The sequence below is a fragment of the Anser brachyrhynchus genome (genome assembly GCF_964034855.1).
Source record: "Anser brachyrhynchus genome assembly, chromosome: 2".
NCBI lineage: Eukaryota > Metazoa > Chordata > Aves > Anseriformes > Anatidae > Anser > Anser brachyrhynchus.
In genome coordinates this window covers 156104418-156125279 of record NC_137695.1, presented here as the reverse complement: position 1 = coordinate 156125279, position 20862 = coordinate 156104418, and the positions used below count along the sequence as shown (strand labels likewise).

At 42.4% G+C, this 20862-nt stretch overlaps 1 protein-coding gene across 2 annotated transcripts in view; it reads left to right on the top strand.

Moving 5' to 3' along the window:
* The window catches only part of COL22A1 (collagen type XXII alpha 1 chain), a 235502-nt gene extending 215037 nt beyond the window's left edge, over window positions 1-20465 (top strand). For both annotated transcript variants that reach the window (XM_080578502.1, XM_080578501.1), the window contains 12 exons: window positions 121-165; window positions 1110-1163; window positions 2169-2222; window positions 3564-3617; window positions 6213-6284; window positions 8015-8050; window positions 8306-8350; window positions 8655-8834; window positions 11051-11117; window positions 12545-12727; window positions 13914-13991; window positions 14954-20465. In XM_080578502.1, coding sequence (XP_080434628.1) covers window positions 121-165; window positions 1110-1163; window positions 2169-2222; window positions 3564-3617; window positions 6213-6284; window positions 8015-8050; window positions 8306-8350; window positions 8655-8834; window positions 11051-11117; window positions 12545-12727; window positions 13914-13991; window positions 14954-15141 — 1056 coding nt within the window. In that variant the 3' untranslated portion in view covers window positions 15142-20465. The remainder of the gene's footprint in view (window positions 1-120; window positions 166-1109; window positions 1164-2168; window positions 2223-3563; window positions 3618-6212; window positions 6285-8014; window positions 8051-8305; window positions 8351-8654; window positions 8835-11050; window positions 11118-12544; window positions 12728-13913; window positions 13992-14953) is intronic.
* The last annotated feature ends 397 nt before the right edge of the window (window positions 20466-20862 follow it).

Here is a 20862-nt window from a genome sequence, read left to right as displayed (position 1 = left end):
ACCAGTCCCTTGTAATCACAGGAAAACTGGGAAGGTTATTAAGTGCACATTCTAGACAGAACATTCTCATTCCTTCATGTGTTAGGGTAATGGGCGATTGTTTATTTCATTCTCTTGCAGGGTTTCAAAGGACAGAGAGGAGACACAGGTCCCCCAGGTCCCCGGGTAAGCAACATGCACTGCATGCATTGTGATCCTTTGGAGAAAGATTGTGTGAATTGAAGTTGACCTTTCTAGGACTATAGGTGAAAATTATGACAGGTCTGTGTTTAACATGGCTGTTTTCAAACACAACTCCATGGCCTAAAATCACAGCAGCTGTTTTCATTCCCTCTGCTGAAGTTCTTCTCCCAGGTAAGGTAAGGTGGCTGGTAGATCTGCGTCCTCTGATGCTCCCTTTGAGATAGTCCTTTGTGAGCAATATTCACAGGATGCCTCCATACTGTATCCTACTGGTACAAATGCTGACATACAAGTTGAGGAACCCTGCTGTATCCATTGGATGAGTATCAGCTCTCCTCCAGAAGTTCCTAAGACATGCAGAGTAAGATAAGAGACAAGCATACAGAAATGAGGATAGAAATGTTTCTAGCCATTTGGCTTAGTTGCCAGTGCCTCAAGAAGCCCAAAACTTAAGTACTGCATAAGAAGTTGGTCTCTCAGTTCTGAGCAATGCAGTACAAAATGCTCCTTAGTGTAGAAAGTGGAAAACAAAACTCAACTTCTTTCTGCCTCAGTAATTCTGATTTTCCATGGGGAAAGAAAATGCTTTGCTTAGAGGAGCTTAGCTGAGCAACCCACTGCTAGAGCTCCTCATCTTTTCTTCCTTACAATAGTTTCTATAGCATGAATAGATTCGTGGTTTTCGGTGACTGCATTAGCAGTTACATATCTGCAAGAACAGTGCCTTGTGCATCACTTTCAGAAGACGCTTCCAAGTTATTTTGGTAATCTGTGTGTCACGTATGATGTACAAGGCTCTTAATGGCTTTAAAAAGTCATCACTGAGCTCAGTCCAATATTGCAGAAACCCCATAACACTTGCAGTGGTGTTTCTGGCCTGTCATTGACCTTGAGCTGATATCCCTTTCTTTTTCGCTGAATTGCAGGGGGAACCAGGTGCGACAGGTCCTGCTGGGCGTGAGGGGCCACCAGGGAAGGATGTAAGTGTACTGTTTTGAGCAGCCATTAATCTTCTCCCTGACAAATGAAAAATTTCATTCACAGTGACCCCTCCCTAAAAACAACCGCAGAAATTGCAATAAAGGGCGAATTACCGCAGCAGTGCACAGGAAATGATTTGTGCAAAGCTCATTAAGGTAACGAGGAATTTGAGAGCCTTTATCACCACTCGGCTGCTGACACTTAAATGTCAGGTATATCTTTGGAAAAGCAGAGAGATCTGTATTGTTTAAATCCCAGGCTGTACTGTATAGCTGTGGACCTGCTTTCTGCCACACCTCCCCGAGTCGTGCTTCTCTCTGCAGGTCCCACAGGGCCAGGTTCCGTCACGCTTCCCCTGCAAAAGCCGTACCTTACTGCACACATAGCTTAACCAAAATCTATGTAATACTCCTGGAATGACGCTGCTGCTCAGAGGAAAGAGAGATGGTACGAACAGATCCTCTGACATTATTAACGTCAAATGCAGTCACATAACAAAGTCTCTGGAAAGCATAACTGAAGCAGGATCCTGCAGCAGCTGCTGAGCAATGTGCCAGGTGGCTGATACGCCATTGCCGTGGGATTTGGGGAAGTGGTTTCTCATTTGCACCCCACTAGTATCACTGGGACACTGTTGTGCTGTAAATGGTACCCTACAAAGTAAAACGGAAGGTAGACTTGGGGGAACCCCTCGGAGAATACAGAAGCAGGTCTTAAGCCTTGCTCAAGAGAGAACAAAGTAGTTCAGTCACTGAGGAATCCAGCTTTAAAATCTGCTGATACTAATGGGTTCTGCTTCTAATCAGACTGCATTTGGTGATAAATGTTTAAAATTCAGAAGAGTGGTCTTCCACTACCTGGAAGGAGGTAGTGAAGCTTTTCTTTAATGCTGTTTTTCCCTAATACACAAACAGCGTAATTTAATAGGAACATTTTAAAATGATGGGTTGCTTGCCTCCCTGTCAGATTTTTCCCACTCACCAGAATGGTTTTCTTCATTTCAGGGCGATACCGGTCCCATAGGACCACAGGGTCCTCGAGGACTCAGAGGGCAGCCGGTGAGTTTTCTCTCCTGACAAGCAGTTTCTGGAGATACGTTGTGTTTACTGGGGATGTTCTGCATCCCAGAACTCTGGTTTGGAAGAATGCTATGCAAGATCCGGGTGATGTTTGATAAAACACTACCTTTTTTTTGAAAAATAAAAAAAACCTCAGAAGTATATTGCTGGAAACCAACCAATGAGGACTAACAGGAGCGCAAAATATTGTTGGTTTCTGACTTGTGTGGGAAAGATTAATGATTTCTTCCTGGACTGCAGTGTCAGAAGTGCTCATATTCCAGACCTGCCCCTGACATATCACTTACTTCTTAGGAGGCCTGAGGATATGGTTTTCAAAGGTAGACGCTAACTGCAGGTGCCCACTTTGACATATTTGGGGTCCATGTGACACCATTCATTTTTGTCATGCTCTTTTCTGACAAAAAAGCATAATTGTAAGAAAAAGATTTGTTTAATTGAACACATGTAGAGTTTTATTACATCTTCAGTGGAGAAATGGCAATTTAGTTGACATTTCAGAAAGTGTCATTTGGGATGTCTGAGAAATTACTTTTATTAATTTAACAGGCTCTTCAATTCTCTTTTAAAACCCAGAGCTTTCCAAATTTGGATTCAGGTCTCAGTCACTGAACCTAGGCATATCTTTATTATTTTGCAATACGAGTTATTTCTTTTCCTTCTGGGAAGACATGCTAGTGAAACAAATTCTGTAACATGTTCCATATCTGGGCAAAATGCTGATTCAGCCAGCAATGCTAGGAGCTGGAATGGCAGGTCCCTTGAAGTTAGGAGGGTAGGGGGTTAGATTAGACTGAAGGAACATATGGAGAGCTCCTCTGTCTACCTTGTAATTTATCTCATTATTCCTGGACTGCTGGCATTAGTCATTAATGTGTCGTGCCCCTTCACAACAGTAGTAATGAATAAAAAGGTTTGAGGAGAAGGAAATTACCACCCCAAGCCGTGTTCCTCTTTGGAGGAGAGCTACCTGGGATTTTATATGTTGGGGGGCAAAGTATCAGTTTCTCTTTTTCTTCCTCTGCTTTGTTTCTTCTTTAGTAGAAAGCACGAGGTATGATTCTGAATATTGCCAGTAAAAAGGCTGGTCTTTATGATCAGCTCCAGTGCAATGACTTTTTGTCCTGTGACGGGGTTAGCCATGCAGTCAGGCATGCAGAAGTTGTGGGATCAACTGAAAATAGGAAATCCTTACTCCGTAATCTCCCAAGAGAGAAGGTTGGACAACGTTAAAGAAACCCCTGCTGGTATAGCAGCAGGTGGATATTTTTATTGATTGCTGTATATGTTACTTCACTAAACTTTTTCCTTTTCATCTAGGGCAAGAATGGATTGCCTGGATCTGCAGGAGAGCCTGGCCCAGCAGGTAACCCAGTAAGTACAACAACGGGAAACTCATGCAGCAAGCAGTTACATCAAGGAGAGGTGACTGATGAAGTATAGATGGAGTGGTTTATGTATAGCAGCTTATAATACCTCAAGTTGCCTTGTCTGAAGGTAGAGGTCGGTGACCTGAAAATCCTTGTCTGGCCACAACATCAGAGAGGTTTTGGCTATATTCCTGGAATTGAGATGCAAGCTGGGTCATCTTTTTATTTTTATATTTTTTAATCAGCAAAGTTAAGTGTTCACAGAAAAAAGGAAATGATCGATCACCTGGTATGGAGGAAAGATTCGCATGCCTCGTCTTTACCAGTTGATTTAATTTTGCCAAGCAGAGACTGTGTAGCCAGCAGAGAGTTGTCACAGGGAAGGAGACGGCCTCGGGGAGTTGGCAGGCTGCCATCGAGGAACAGCAGCAGCGGAGAAATTCTCCCCAGGCGCTTGGGGAAAGAGCAGGCAGTGGGCAATAAACCAAGATCACTGAGCAGAATGAATCCCCCGGGGGCATCCTGTGTGGAAGAACAATGTGGTAACGAAGGGCTGTAAGGAGGACAGAAAGCAGTTGTTGTTTTTTCTCTGTTCTTCTGCTGCAAATTGTTCAGGATTCAGCAAATCCATGCAAATGAACCTTTGTGTCCACCAGCACCTATTGCAGTGCAGGGCTTTTCCTTCTCTTTGCCCACCTAGGCGTTAGAGCTCATTGGGCTGGTAAATTCAGACCGAAACAAAAGACCATAACAGAAGAAATCAGAAAAAAATAATTGTAGTGGGACTTCGCTCACCTTTGTGGCACTCAGCCCTTGCAATACCATGAAGCAACCTCAGCCTTGCCACTAAGTCGTGCCCTGAGCACATTTTGCTTTGCTGCTGGGATGTCTTCTCCCATGAGGCTGCAGAGAAGCAAACAACACCTTTGTGCATGGGGAGAAGAGAACACACCGGTGGGGTTCAGGCGGTGCAGTCTGCCAGCCTTCCCACAGACAAAAATCTGCTTTTTTTTTGTCCTTGCCACAGTCTCTTTTTGCCTTGCTGGGACCATTGCCGTTGCCTCTTACCCCATGGATCTTTGCTCTTGCCCTTTCAACCTCCGTTTCTTCTTATCGTGCCAACCCCTCCTCCCAATTCTTACTGCTTTTTGGCTTTCTCGGTTGCTCCCCATGTGTTTTACAAGGTTGCTGTGGTTCTGGAATGCTCCGTGAGTGCCAAACGGGGGTTAGCTTTTAATCATCATCGTGTTATCACATTACCTACCTAGACAGTCAGCTGGTGACCCAGGGTCTCACCAGGCAGCTTCCTGCACAAACACAGAACTAAAGCAGCCTCTGCTCCAGAGGATTTACAGTCCAAAAATAACATAAGAGATTGAAAAAGGATAAAGTCAGATGGATGAGAAAGGGGAAACAATGACAGCGTTGGTCAGCAGAACAGACACTCATCTCATCAGTATCTTTCTCTGTCATGAAAATGAATTCTCTCTCCTTCACAAAGGTAATTATGAGAAGTGTTTCCTTGTGCTGTACACTACTCCATTTATTTCCAGCCTTGTCTGGAAATGCACCCATTTCCTTTGCAATGTGGTGTGACAAGCCAATATTTCTGTTTGAAGAAAAGGAGAAGTGAGAAAGATGATTGGGACAATAAGGGTTTCTTTTCCACCTTATGAACTACTTCACCATTGCTGATTTATATCACAGGGACGTTGGACAACACCTGCCAGGAGCCTGCTCCTTTTGCATCTGCTGTTTGACAGTGCCCAGACTGCTCCACCGTGCTCGTGCTTAAGCCTCTATATGACAGTGAGGCCCAACCCCTAAAGCCTCCAGACTTTTCTCTTTTGTGCGACATTAGCAATGCTTCAAATCGCTGCATACTCAACAGCCACGTGCTTTGTGCCTGTTTGATTTGTTGTCACTCACTTGACACAAAACGAGCTTAAAATAAAGGCAGGTTTCATTCTAAGAAGAAAAAGGGTTACTTCCTGAACTAGAAGGTGGCAAAGAAAGTTCTGAAAAGAAAAGGTTAAAAAAAGAATTTAAAAAAAGTATTTGTGAAATGGGTCTGTTTCCTGAACTGACATTTAAGCTGCCCTGATCTGTAAGAAAATGGGACAGTTTGGCAGAACATCACAAGAGATAAGTAAAAGGCGGACGTTTTTTAAATTGAACCTGAGAATAAGAGCAAAGGAGAAGCTCAGTAGCTGTTGTCTGTTAATTGTATTCTCAGATTTGAGCTATATGACCATCTGCACTGCTTCCCTGTTGTTGTGCATCACGGCATTTCATCGGCTGCAACGACAACTTAGAAACCATGCAGCACCAGAAGTAGCTGCTGAACATACCTCCTGTCACTTCCATAATTGTCACTTTCTTTTCATCCTTTCACAGGGACCCCACACAGCTTATTAATAATGCAGACCTGGTATCTGCAATCTGCTGTTCTAAATGACTTTGTTCTTCCTTTCCTTGTCAGTTTTAGGAGCCCTGCTGCTACAGTGAAATTTGCCTATTCCAATGTATCTGTAAGTGCATGCTCTGGAAAAGAGGTGTTGGAGAAAGGGCTGCTAGTGTCTCTCATTTCTGTCCAAAGGGTCCTAAAGGAAATAAAGGAGAGAACGGCAGCCCAGGACTCCCTGGCTTCATAGGACCCCGAGGACCACCTGTAAGTATGTCTGGGGATGGATTAGAGCCACTAATTACCTGTTTTTAAATGTTGGGCTGATGAAGGTGGGACATAGTTATCTTTAATTAGGTAGAAAGCATAGGCAGGAGATCTCACAGAACCAGAAACCATATGCTCTACTTCCAAAGGAAACTGGTCTGCAAAAACTGGTGTTATTTTTATGGCCAAATGACTGTAATCTAATTTAATGAATTGGTATTTGTCAGTCAGCCATGATAATGTGTGCATTAAATGGGATGGTTCAACAGTCTTCTTGGTATGCGTTTGGGTTATTTGAGTTACTCAGACTATGTCTCTGCATGAACTCCAGAAGGGCTAAATCCAGAAGTTTTAGTAATACGGCTATTCTTGATATTTGCTGCTCCCAGGCAAATTCCATTGTTATGTGCAACAGAGGTAAACTGCAATTAAAACACTTGAATATCTTCCAAATTGATCTAAAATAGTATTCACATGAAAATATCACAGCTTTGAAATCCATTGTCTTTAGCCCTTCCGAGGCAAGCAAAATATGTTACTACATTCCACTAGAAGGGCAGAAAAGGTGAATACTAGGTAAATATTTTCATTTCTAACTCTAGTGTGACAAAATGAGATTTTAATTGTTTTTATGTGAATCTAGAATTTCTTCCTTTTTTATTTTTTAATGATTGGAAAGGGAGTTTTGTGATGAAAAGAGGAGGAAAATATTTCTCTGGAAAATTCATTTAAGGCAGCAAACACAGTGGCCATTTAAAACAGAAGTGGCCCTAAGGAATACTCAAGTGGGTCTGATGCTGCCTGATTTGGAGCTGATGTGATCACACATCTGTGATTAGTTACATTGCTCATGCATACGTAGATGTGTGCCAGCAAAGTGGAAGTTACTCTGCATATTTCCAGGTTATGGAAAAATATCATCTGCATACACACATTAGAGATATGATCATGTGTGTGAATTGTAAATGGATTGTAAAGATGAATCCATCTACTCATGATATGGGAATGTGGGCAGAATTTTAGCAACCTGTAATTTAATGTTTGCTTTGTTTCCATAAGTGCGCTCCAGGACTGCAGTGAATTTTTTTTTTTTTCTGAAATGCAAAGATTGTACTGCTTTATTATCACTTTCTAAATGCAGAGTATAGAAAAAAAAAATCCTGATGGGGTGCTTATTTAAATTGAGTTTATTTGATACAGTTCTAAAATACGGGCAAGATTTCAAGCTGGAAGTTGCTTTATAACTGACTTTCTATCCATTATCTCAGCTGCTGTGATACAAGATGATACCTCTCCTTACCAAATATGCATCCCTTACATCTTTAGATAGTTATATCTATAACGTTGGCACTGCTTAAGCTAAACCAGCCTAAGTAAAGGTTAGGAAGCTTTGGGAAAGATCCATAAGAAAAAGAAATAGAACTTACTGAAAGCAGAAATGTATTTTCAATAAAATATCTGTCCTGATCTCAGCTGGTTCTGTTGATGTGCTTTCCTTTTATTTACAAACAGTTACATGGTATATAGCTTTACTAAAAATCCTTTCTCAATAGGATGTGCCTTTCCAGGAATGACCTATAGCAGTAGGCTGACAATAAATAGTCCAAACCCACTATTGTGTGGTAGAAAACTTGTGCTTTAGACAGAAAGTGAGACTCATGGTTAATAGGTAAGGTTGGTCCTCCAAGTCCTTGCAGTATGGTAATAAATCCACTCTCTCTACTTCTCAGGGAGATCCAGGAGAAAAAGGCCCTCCAGGAAAAGAGGTAAGTTAAACTCCTGGTTGTTTCAGTGCTAGTGTCTCAGGAAAAAACATCAAGGATACTACCTGGTTTGCAAAAAACTGATTTTTTTTCTTGATTTGTTGATATCTGAGAGCAAACAAAGAGCTCTCAGGGATCTGTGGGACCAACAGGGAAATGTATTTTCCCCAGGTTGCAAGAATCATTGTGAATGCATGCGCTTTATTACTTACTGTTATTATGGATAACTTTTCCATGCTCACCTTTATTTTGTTGCAGGGTGCACCAGGGAAACCAGGTGAAATTGGCTCCAAAGGAGACAGAGTAGGTTGGAGAGTATTATTAGTTATTTCATTACATTGAAATAAAAACAGCTATTCTGAGGTAGGGGCCAGGGTAAGGGGTCATTTAAGAGTGAAGTGTGGCCTGTGGAGATCTGCTATGCTCCCCCTTTCCTCCCAGCCCTCTCTTTAATCATTCAGCGTCAGTAATAATTTGTGGATCATTTGTAATGCACCAGATGTTGTATTCAGTAACTTTGCCAGCTCAGCTGTTTGTGTTTTGCTGTGCTTGGAACTCAGAAGTTTGCCTTTTATTTCGTGGTGGTAATGTCAGTTTTTGTGCCTAGGGAGACCCTGGCATCAAAGGAGAAAAGGGTCCTCAAGGAGAAAAGGGCCCTCCAGGTGAACCTGGGATACCTGGTCATAAAGGTCATCCAGGACTGATGGGTCCCCATGGACCACCAGGAGACACGGGGCAGGTTGGACCTCCTGGTCCCCCAGGACAGCCAGGATTTCCAGGACCAAGGGTAAGGCTGCCTGATACGGGCTTCGTACGGTAATTTTACTGCCACAGTACAATCAGGAAAGCTCCTAAGGTTACGGTAAGGCTGACAGAAACCTGAGCAAGGATGTGTTACAATGGGGAGGCAGCGTTTTTATCTCCTATCTCTTTGTACATATAAAGCAGAACTGTAAGGTATCGTAGAGATTTGTTGTGAGGGTGTTGGATTGGACTCCAAGAGAGCTGAGCAATTCAGACCTGTAGCCAAGGCCAGTCCCTGACTCCTTCTATCTCTAAAAGCCTAATCAGGTCATGAGACTATGTCCATGGGTACCTGGAATCTGAAAAAGCTTCTTCCTATATGGGTGTTAACGCATAGCGTTTCATATAGAGGTCTTATGCCTTCCTCTGCTACTGGTTGTTATGAGAGACAAAACACTAAGCCGCGGAAAGGTCACTGCTCTATTCCTGGAAATCCTGTAGTCAGCTCATCAGAATTCATGAAATCCCATTTTCATTTAATATTCTTTTTTTTTTTTTTCCCTTTCTTTCTAACGGGAAACAATCTAGCTATTGAGAGTGCCTGAGGGTAATGTATGTAGAAGAATGGAAACAACTACTGACACTAATGAAGCTGCTATGCCCATCCTGAGGATGAATTTGAGACTACCTCGGGGGGAATAAACAGTAAAGTAATCTGTAATGTAAAGGCTGGGTAAATTTTAGACAAAGCATTTTTTTCGTGTCTCAACAGCACAGAGAGATTTGATGCTATCCAGTGATGATTATGGAGACTTAATGAAACTAATAGGGTTAAAACTTCAAAAGATAATATGTAAGCCTTCTAATTATGTTCCACAATCATGTTTACTTATTGGGATATTCACTAAGAGCTGTCACAAGTAGTTAGTAGTAATGACAATTTTTTTTTTTTGTTACCAACACAAACATCTCTTTCTCATACAAAATTTACTTTGTGAAGGAGGCAGCAAATGGATCAACTCCATACTTATCAGCACTTTTATCAGTTAAAATTGAAAGGTCTGTTAGCTATTTAATAAAATCTACATTTCTTAATCAGGAATAATTTCTGGTTCAGAAGACCTCGTTAAGTTTTTATAAACAGAGGGCACAGTCTGCATCCTTATATGTTAAAAGGATAAGTCTGAGGGAAAAACAACACTTTCGTGTAAATAGTTCATTCACAGAGGAGTGCCATTTTTAGGCTGATCAGAAATATTTTCAAAATTGTCACAAATTGAAAGAATAATTTTAACCAAAAAATGAAAAGTATTTTTCAAGTGAAACATATTACTTTACAAATTATAAAGGAAAGTATTTGATCTTTTGTGTTCAGAATGGTTTATTTTTGAAATACAGCTAAAATTATTCTTCTGAGTTTGTGAAACGTGCAAATACAAGCATCTAGTTACCTTAAACCCATTTTTTATAGTCTTGGAAAGCCTCAGCCAAGAATATTCTCCTTCCAGTCTACCAAGAATGCTTTCATCAGTTTTCCAGTTGGACACCCAGCGTTGTTGTTTACATAAGTTTGAGTTTTAATGGGTGTTACAGCTGTTTAACAGCATTGTCGCACAAAAGGAGCTGAGAGAGGGGATAAAGGATGTTGTTCCTTGGAGGCTGTGCAGGGAACCGAGTCCAGGCAGCCCCATCTCTGTCTCCCTTCAACGGCCTGGAATCAGGCAAAACCTTGTGCATGCTTGGAAGAATGAGTATCGTGTGTGTAAATTGGCTTCTGTTCTGCTGAGATAAGGCCTGTCAGCAGGGGATGCATCCAGTATCAGTGTGTATACCAAGTCCAGATCCTCTCCTTTACTATTCTGGAGGCGCACGTACTTCTCTCTGCAAGGAAACGTGCAGAGCTGAGGAAGCAGGTAGGCTGTCCACTATGGCCTAGTGGAGCAGAGGAAGTCTCCTGATTCAATTTCTGTTACTTCCCCTGTTAGTGTATAGGAGGGAGATTTTATCTAGGAAGGAGAAGAGGAAAATGAGCAACTGAGCCCTCTGGCCAGGCTCCCTGCTTACAGCTTGACAGCCAGGTGGGAACTGTGGATGCTCTGAGTCCCTTTTTGTTCTCCTTCTTCAAGGCAGTCCCTACAGCCCTGTGTATGCGTTGGGTGAAGAAATGCAACCCTCTAAGCCCTTCATCGAAAGTGTCATTTACACATCCCCTGGCTGTGATTAGTATGTCTTATTATTACTGTGATTATTACTCCCTAGGGGGAACCTCCATCTCTAGAGACTTTGAGAAGACTCGTCCAAGAGGAATTAGCTAAGCAGCTAGATGGTAAGTAATCAGCTCTGAGAAGCCAGCAGATAGATCTGAGAGTATGAAAGATACTTTCCATAGCTGCGGTGGTATAACTGCAGCTGAACCTCTCCTGCTTGTGGAAGGCGATGTTGCAACAAGCTTGCCTGGAAGGCGAATATGTGTAAAATGAAACGTGCTGAGCAAGCTTTACCATTCCCCAGGCTTGATGTTTCCAGCAGCAGTGCAGGGGCTTTCTCCCCTCTTTAGCCCAAGGACATTGCCTGTGCTAATCACATCATGGCTTTTGCTCCCAACACAGCTTTCTTGTAGACTCATTCCTGCAGATGCCTGAGCTCAGATGGTAGGATAAAAGAAGATACAAATTAAAACAGATTCATCTGGGGCCTCGTAAGAGAAAGTAAACAAAGTAGAAGCCCACAGAGGGACTATGAGCCCTGGTAAACTTGCTTTGAGGTTCCAGCTGGAGGAGAAATGTTCCTGATTGCTGGCTGTGACACTCAATACCCACCAGTATGAGGAGAGGGTGCAGGGTGAATGTAGGCTGCTTTTTCTCTCAAAATATATGAATTGCAGACCACTATTGACAGTGAACTGCAAAGCTGTAGCACTTCTTCTCACACAGCTCTTGGAGCAGCTGAAACATATCCATGGGAATTTTCCTCCACTCCAGAGATCATGGTGAAATGAGGTGATTTATTTGAAGGAGTTTATTTACATGCTCTCAGACTTCAATTTCCACTGCAGCCTAAAAGCAGTCAAGATTTTGCGTCATTGAAGTCAACATAGAAAACCCTTTTCCCTTCATTCTGTAGGATGTTTTTGTGATGCTAAGTATGTCTTAAGAGCCCTCAAGGCTGCTTAGGGTTTGAATCTGGAAGCCACAAGCAATGTGCCTGCATGGAAATCAGAGAACATGCTGACACAGGGAACTGCCTTAGTCACAGCTTCTGACTTCAGAGGCAGAGATGGGTACATTGGCTTTCACTCCACATGTATAACAGCCCAGAACAAGAAAAGAAAGCTTTCTTCCTACAGAGCAGCCATGTAGCATCTCACTTGGTGGCAGAAGCAATGGAAACAGATCCTTCTTTTCAGATCAGCAATTATCACAGTTCTACAGAAGTCCACCAACTGTACAACTAAAGGAAAGGATATTTTAGATCCCTGGTGGACAAGGAACAGAGAGAAGTGTTTAGGATTCGGCATGATATTCAGGAGAGGTTTGAAACTGTGGAGAAAATAAGGCTCAAATCATCTAGAAAGGTCCAGTGAGGCACCGACATTGCTAACAGGGAAGGATTATGTGGGGATAACAAATGGATGACCCTAAAAATTTGATCTGTGACAACACATGGACTTTACTGGACTACTGTTTCTGGCTCTCCATCTCTTGGAGCGCTGACCTTCTGGTCTAACAAACCCCTTCATTCCTCTCTTCACAGCAAAGTTAGCCTACCTCTTGGCTCAGATACAGCCTGCACATGTAAAAGCATCCCATGGCAGACCAGGACCTCCTGGTCCCCCTGGGAAAGAAGGACTACCAGGAAGAACTGGCCCCCCAGGAGAGCCTGGCCGGCCCGGACAGACTGGGTCTGAAGGGCTACCTGGCCCCGTTGGGCCCAAAGGTGAGCAAACCTTGATACGTTTGGGAAGTCCGATAACAGGATGTGTCCACCATGTGTTCTTCAGTGTAGGCACGGGTAGCAGGAGTATGCTGAGGGGATGAGTGACGAGCAGTTCTGGTGAAGAGCTAGGAAATTATAGGACATCAATAAGACAAGAAGTGATGGTTTTAGATAGGACAAGGAGTAATTGTTTTAAACTAAAAAAGAGTAGATTTTGATTACTTTTAGGAAAACACTCTTTACTCAGAGGCTGGTGAGGCACTGGTACAGGCTACCCAGAGAAGCTGTGGATGCCCCATCCCTGGAGATGTTCAAGGCCAGGCCGGATGGGGCTTTGGGCAACCTGGTCTGGTGGGAGGTGTCCCTGCCCATGGCAGGGAGGCTAGAATAAGGTGGTCTTCAAGGTCCCTTCCAGTCCAAGCCATTCTGTGATTCTCTGAAATGAAGCAAACTAAAAAAAAAAAAAGCTTTTAATAAGGTGGTCTTCAAGGTCCCTTCCAGTCCAAGCCATTCTGTGATTCTCTGAAATGAAGCAAACTAAAAAAAAAAAAGCTTTTATTCTGTGTATTTTTAAAGGAAAAATTAATGCTTCAAATTGGTTAAGCTTTTTATGTTTTTTTTTTTTGTTTTTTGTTTTTTTTTTCATAAAAATAATAATTTCTGAAAAGCTTTATTTATTTATTTTTAATAAAATCATCCCATAGCTTGCCAGATATTTGAGTATCCTCTGATTTTCTAGTGTCTGAGTTTGTATCATAGTCTTACTTTGCCTTGGGCAGACTTACTGAGATGTTGCAGTGATACAAGTTGGACTTGCTTAACAACTTTGGTATTCACGTCTCCTGTTAGTAGCCTCTAAGTGGCACTTAAAAGTCATGTTAGAAGCAGCCTCAGTCTTTTAAAGCAGATTTTGTGAATGTGACCAGCAATTGCAGAGTGTGTGTTCTACCTCTGACCATAACTGGAGTGGGTCAGGTTTTCATTCCCACTTATGCCCCATCTCAGAGGAGTGACCATAATTAGGAACTGTTTTTTAGCAAATATGTTGGCTTCAGTGTGGATGGAAGACCTGTGGTAGTATTCTTTAGAAGTAATAAAAGAATAAAAGTAATAAAGAATACTTTAGAATTTTTCTTTAAGGTAACGCTCATAAATTTATTGTTGTTGTTTTTTCCCCTCTCTATAGGAGAAAGAGGAGCAAAGGGTGAGAAAGGAGATACTGGCATTGGCCAACGAGGTGAAATAGGTCCTCCAGGAATTCCAGGTATGTTTATTCAGAAAGCCCCACAAAACATATCACCCAGAACAGTCACAAAGACAAGGGCTCTTCTACATCAGATAAATGATCAAGATAACATAAATAACAGCGTACACAGTTTCTGTAGACAGTGGCCCAAAGGGGAGAAATCTGACACTAGCATCACATCTGGTCACCTTTGTTTCCTCAGTGTGAGTGACAAGAACAATGACCTATCTCGGTAACAGCTTGGCTAACTGACCTTTGGGACAAGTCCAAAGTGAGGTTTTAAATGCTAGGTACACACTGAAGTGCCGTATCTGCACTTGCCAGAATCTTCTTGTGACCAAGAAGAACCAAGAGATCCAGGTAGCTTAAATGGCTGTGTCAAACACCTGTGTCTCAGGCATCCAGCTCGTGATTTATCTTTGCTGACAAAAAAAAGCAGCACATATGTTTTGTTTCTAATTAATAATTAGGAGCCATTGATCAGTTTTGCCTTCACCCTGCTTTGTTGGGAGAAGAAACTATGGGAAAAGTTTGTAACTTCACAGGCTGCACTGGGCATGTTGGTCCTGCATTGCCTTAAAATAAGAATGGACCCACCATATTTCATACAAATTAAATATCTCCCACAGTTAATTCTTGCCTCAAATTTTCCCATCCTCAGCACCTTTCTATGGGGACTGTGTGTCATTTGTTGGCCTGTGCAGCTGCACAACTTCAACAACCCACGTTGTTGAAGCATAACAATGTGGAAACTCTACATATGTGAAAGCATAGTAGAGTTGTGCATACAGGGTGGAAATCTTGCATTCAGAGGAGCCATGTTTGCCATATCCTTGTAGATACGTGCCAGCCAGACCCCAAACAGTGAAGGCTGATGCCTGCATCCCGTGCGGGAGCACCGTCATCTCCTGTGATGTTGCACTGCTGAGTACAGTACCCCAGGGGTGCCACTCACCAAGGGCATTTCTTTTTTATTTTAGGCCTCCCAGGGGAGCCTGCCTATGCCAAAGATGGGATGCCAGGACCACCTGGCCCTCAAGGTGAAGCTGGGCTGCCTGGTCTCATGGGCCCACAGGGACCTCCAGGAGCCAATGGACAGTGTGACCCCACTCAGTGCGCTTACTACGCAAGCCTGGCTGCCAGGCCCGCCAATGTCAAAGGGCCCTAGCATGCAGGGAGCATCCCCAGACTTGTTTTTAAAACTTGAATTCATCAAGCCTGCCAAGAGCTATCAGATGTCTTCGACTGTGTTTCTTTCATGGGAGGCCTTCTAAGGCCAACAAATGCTGCCGGTCGGTCAGATTATTTTTATTAATAATAATTATTATTATTATCTTTGATGTGATATGTGATTTTTTTTCTTGTTTTCTCTAACACCAGGGCATATTAAAACATTAAAAATAAGTGTTTTTTTTATTCTCTTTTGAAGAACATACAACATTGATGCATTGTGTAGCTGTTTATGCAAAACCGTTCAGATACCACATTTTTTTCTTTTATGATGTTAATTCTTTCCAAAGCTTTACCCCTCACCCTTGAAACTGAAATCTAATCCTTCACTGTGCAGCCCAGGGCATTAACTGTGAGACTCGGGCTGATCGCAGGATTGTTGGTGCTAGCTGCCATCCACATGGAGAGGAGGAAGGCAAGGTCATGCCAAAGCTGGGTAAGATGTCTCCAATACACTCAGCTCACAACGGACAGACAGTTATGGACTTTCCTTGGAAGCTCCCTGTTAAATTTGATGTTCTTCTGCCCATAAATGAATCTGAACCCTATAGAAGCCACTTTTTTGGGGACCACATGGAATGAAGAAACCAAAAAAAAAAAAGATTTAAAGCTTCTCACTGCTCCTTGTACAAGAATTTCAGTAATCAGAGGGTATGTATATATTAGATGGAGCTTATCTTCCTTCTGCCAGGGAGATGCCTCTGCAAAAAGCCGTGATGCTGTCCTCCATCAGCTCAGTGTTGCCAAATCTGCTTTTCATTGTCAGTGCACACATAATTCCCTACCACTGCGTCACCCAAGAAATCTGCCAGTGAAGCACAGAACATCTTCTGATGTTAAAAACCTCAGGAAGCCAAGCTTGACCCAGCTTCACTGCTTTGAATGATCCACCACGACAATAACTATGCTGGGGTGTGTTTTAGAGGGCAGGTGAGAGATTACAGGCTGGCCTAGGAGAGTGCTGATCTCTGATGGAAAGGTCAGAACAAATCGGTATTCAGAAACCCAGAGGACATTGTGTTTGTGAGCGAAAGCCAAAACTCAAACATGGGTCCTTTTTCCCTGTCAGCTAATTGTTAAAATTATAAATAAAGAGATAATAAAGAGGGGAAGGAGTCTGAGAAGACCTTTATAATTGGTCACTTTTGGTCTAACCCTCTGAGACTTGCCCATACACAAAGGTGTGGATCTGAAGGGTGATCAGACCTTGGACGTACGTGCCAGCAAAGGAGCTGCATTTCCAAAACTCTTCTGCACAAAGCAGTTTGTATTGAGGGATCAGAGTAATGAACCTGATACAGGCGCTAAGCGCTGAATCTGTTTGGAAATCTCATCAGGTATTTTGCAGACAGAAATGAGGCCCCCTGCCCTGCTGGCATGTTCACCACATGGCACGGTGCTTCCAAGCTGGCTAAGCCAACCAGAAACCACAGCTGTCTATAACCCTCCCAGAATCAGAGACTGTGGCTAAATCCCAGAGCTAGCTATTTGCCAGACTTGGAGTCTTTTTCTTACCCAGCAGCAGATAAAATTTGCCTCTGCTTTACTGAAAAATGAAATTAAACAGCATGTTCGCTGCCAGGGTTAAACAAAGTCTTTCCCTTGTAGATCTCAGTGGTGATATTTTTGCTATTTCCTATGCAAATAATCTCTTTGATTTGATTTTACTGTATTTCTCGCTATGGAAAGACCAATCAAAGTGAAAATATCATGATGTGAAAAGCTCACTGCTTTTTAGTAACTCTCAATAGTATATGTTGCTGTACTTCATCTTAGGCCAGCTCGCTGTATTTCAATATTAGGCAAGCATTTTGATCACATCATATTTAACAGCATCATTTTTCCTAGTCCAGTTTTCATCCCTCCAGTGGGGATATTGAACAGGCTTCCCACTCAAGAGATACCTCCCAATATAGCATGAGCCATCATTTTGAATAAATATGACAATGAACAGGTTTTTTGGAGGTCAAGCATGTTATCTGTGCCATATTAATGTGACATTTAGCTCCTGTCCTGATGGTAATTCGTCAGACTCTGTATCGTATGTTTGTATGTGCCATGCATGACATAGGCTTCAATACATTCAGTATACCATGTGAAGGGTAAATACATAATGATGTTCTGTTAAACAAATTTCAGGGTCTAATTGTATAATTAGATAAAGGAGATCTTGGTGTTTTGTTTCTTTGTGGGTTTGTTTGTTTGTGTGTTTTTTTTTTGTTTTATTGTTGTTTTCTTGTGTTTTGTTGTTTTGTTTCATTTTTTGGGGGGGGGGGGCTGTTTTTTTTGTTTTTGGATAACCTTTTTCATCTGTAAGTCTTTTAGAGTCATTGCCAGGAGTCTGTGTTAGCAAAACTGAGGCACACCTGTACCTTCAGTAGCAATTAGAAGAACTGCATGGGCTAGTCACAGACTAGAGCTATGCAATTTCTCCACCCTGAAAAAGGGATCCAGCCTAACTCCCTTTGCTCTGTCACATTCCCTACTTTGTGGTTGTCTGTTCAGTCCATTTCCAGAGACAGCCCTGCTTTTGTGCTCTGAATTTAGTGGATGCCATTTCCCTGCTTTTTCTTAAACCTCATTTCCTCTCCAGCCAGTTAAATGGCATTTACCAAGCACAATCTGTTGGTAGTGAGGAGCATGAGACACATGCTGCAGACCCAGATCAGGACTGATCCTTATAGCCACCCAGGTGCTATGGGCACAGTCATCAAAGGGAAGTTCCTGTAGCTGCTGCTCCTCCAAAAGCAAGCCCTGCATGACTGTGCCTAAAGTCAACTGAAAATAAATAAATAAATAAATAAATAAAATAAAAAGACAAAAAGGAAGGATGTGTGTGCAGGATTCCTGCCCTACAAACTCAAGCAGCAAAAGCTGCACCAGTTTTTGCCTCAGTCTGTTCATGGCCATTTGCAGTCTTTGGAAAGGTGGCCTGAGATTTTCTTTCCAAATTAGATCTGCCATCTGGGCAGACAGTTAAATGTGTAAGTACAGCCCTGGGCATGGTCAGAAGCTGCCCTCCAAAATGTGCAGATGCCTGCGTGCCTGAGCAGGTGCCTGTGTGTGCAGGAAGGTGACAGGCAGGCGTGTTTTGTCTGTCCTGATCTGGGTCTGCAGCATGTATCTCATGAACACCTTGCAAGGGAGCCTTGGATGCAGGCGGTGGCAGACAGGGAGGAGATGGTGCTTGTGGCTGCTCCCCCAACCACTCTCGAACAAGATGAGGATGTGGCTTTTGCATCTCAGTGTTCCTGGCTCTGAAACAAAGCATTTGGTACATCACAGTAAAGTCCATTCAGTGAGTCTGAGGCTTAAACCCAAGGATCCACTTTTATTACTGTTGGATTTCTTCTGGCTGGCCCTGTGGTAAGAGAGGACATACTGTTAAAATTACACTGTCTCCCTAATGCATTATCTACATATTACAAAGGTGCTAATGGTACGTGCATTTTTTTTTGATGTCACTGGGAGTTTTTCTTTTTTTAAATAAATGTGTAAATTATTGCAATTATAGCAAACAGACCATTATTCCATCACATATTTTGCCTGTCAAGTAAATAATTTAAAGTTTTTCTTTTTTTAATGACTCATTTGGGGAAAATAATTTTGCATGTTACATTATTTAACAATTTATACTTGCATTCTAAACTGCTTTTAATTAGCTTCTTCTTGGAACTGTAACAAGGAATGGACTATTTTCCTTCTTCGCTGTCTTTGGAGAGGCTCTTCTCATGACAGCCTTCTGATGCTGCTTTCCTGAGCTGTCCCTTTCACACCTCTTGTTGTTAACATGGGATAATTAAACTGTCTAAGGTTGAACTCCGTTCCACATGTTTATTTGGAAATGTGTAATCAAAGCAAGACTACGTTGCCCAGGACAAAAATGTGTGTGTTTTTCCAGAGATGCAATAAAAATTCTGCAGCAGCTAAGCCCAAGGTCTTTACTCTGAGCGCAAAACCAGCTGGGAGATGAACACAGCTCTTAAATTATGGGCAATTAAAAAAAAATAGCGTTTACTGATGGTTTAGTCTTTTAAAGTGGAAACTTTCCAAGCCTTGCCCTGCTACAGTCTGTTTTGGCAGCTTCTGGAGCAGGACTTGATGCCTATGCATGGCTGGGGTATCGCAAGGGGTGTCCTAGATCTGCAGTAGGCATCCCTGAGGGAGGTTATGGAGCATCTCAAATGATGTGAGATGTCTAGGTACCTGAATCCCACACTCAGTCTTGCAGTGAGATTCAGAATCAGGCTGTGGCACCTGCATTTTGATGGTTCCAATGTGAGAGGGTGATTTAGACCATGCTAAAGTAATTGGCTGAAGCACTCTTGAGTTGTGTTGCCTGGATTAACGAGGTGTTCATGGAAGAAGAGTTTCTGGCAGGTATCTATCCTCCACCTTTCCTGCCTCATATTCCCGCTGAGTTGGTGTGGGGATAGTTGTTACAGGTGTTGGGTGCTATGAGAATGGCAGCCAAGTATCTCAGAGGGAGAGGGACGTGATGGCATGAACCTGTATTGTTCTTTTGCCAGAAAAAAAAAAAAAAAGGAAAAAAAACTTTAAATATCTGCAAACATCCACTACCAACTATTTCATTCACTGTGAGATCGATTTCAGTACTACTGAATGTAAAGACATGGGGGTGAGCATCCAGCAGAGACCATCAGGAGTCCTTGGTGTGGTACCTGCAGAGCTAGCTCTGCTGGGGAATCCTTGCATCAGCCACCCAATTGCCTCCTACATCCCAAGCCTGGCACTTTTAACAGAGTCCATCAGATTCTGGGCTTTCATTTCAACACCTTGTAGCTGGTGAGGTTGAATTAAGAAAAGACTGCTTAGCTTCATCATTTTGCTTACACCTAGAAGTCACAACCAGAGTTTTGTGTTCTGACTTGTGAAATGGAAACAACTGGTTGGAAAAGCCAGAAGAGAGGATGAACAGGAGACTGTGCTTGTCCGAGTTGCTTTACAAAGCAGATTTGCAGGCTAACTTCTGAATTCCTCACGTACCTTGATTCAAGACTGTGCAGTATTCTCATTGGGGTTTGTCTAAATTAAAAACGAAAATAATATGCTGGGTCTCTAGGGGGATCATATGTTGACAGTATGGACTTCTTGTAATTTTACTTTTTGGATCATGAACTGTATGGAGAAAGCACAAGGGAACAATTTGACTGAGGGACATTAATCATGCACTGACATTCCTGATGAGCCAGCGATCAGCATCAGGAGGAAGGATGTCCTGCAAGATGGAGCAGAAAAGAACCTGGCACCTTGGTAAAGGAAAGCCCAGGGTCAGACCCCTGGAGGGAAAAAGTGCAGTAGGGAGAACAGTGCCCAGCATCAGAAAAATCTCTCTCTAAGCTTTGGCTCAGCATGAGGTTCTGTCTGAAAGGCTTGGGTTTTGATGTGGAGAGAAAAATCTGTTTAAGCAGAACGCAGCATGTACAGCAATTCAGTTTATTTCACAGGACAGACAAAGCTAATATATAAAAAACATTCTTTTTTTTCCTGTAGTAATGGGGATGGCTTTTGTTCAAGTCTGAAATGGCTCTCATTGCAGTAAGTTCTTCAGCAGTTTTTTGATGGGAGTCTTATTTTTATGGTTAATTGTAAAGTCTGTCATTTCTAGTCAGCAACTTTCCCTTGCAAGTGAAAAAAA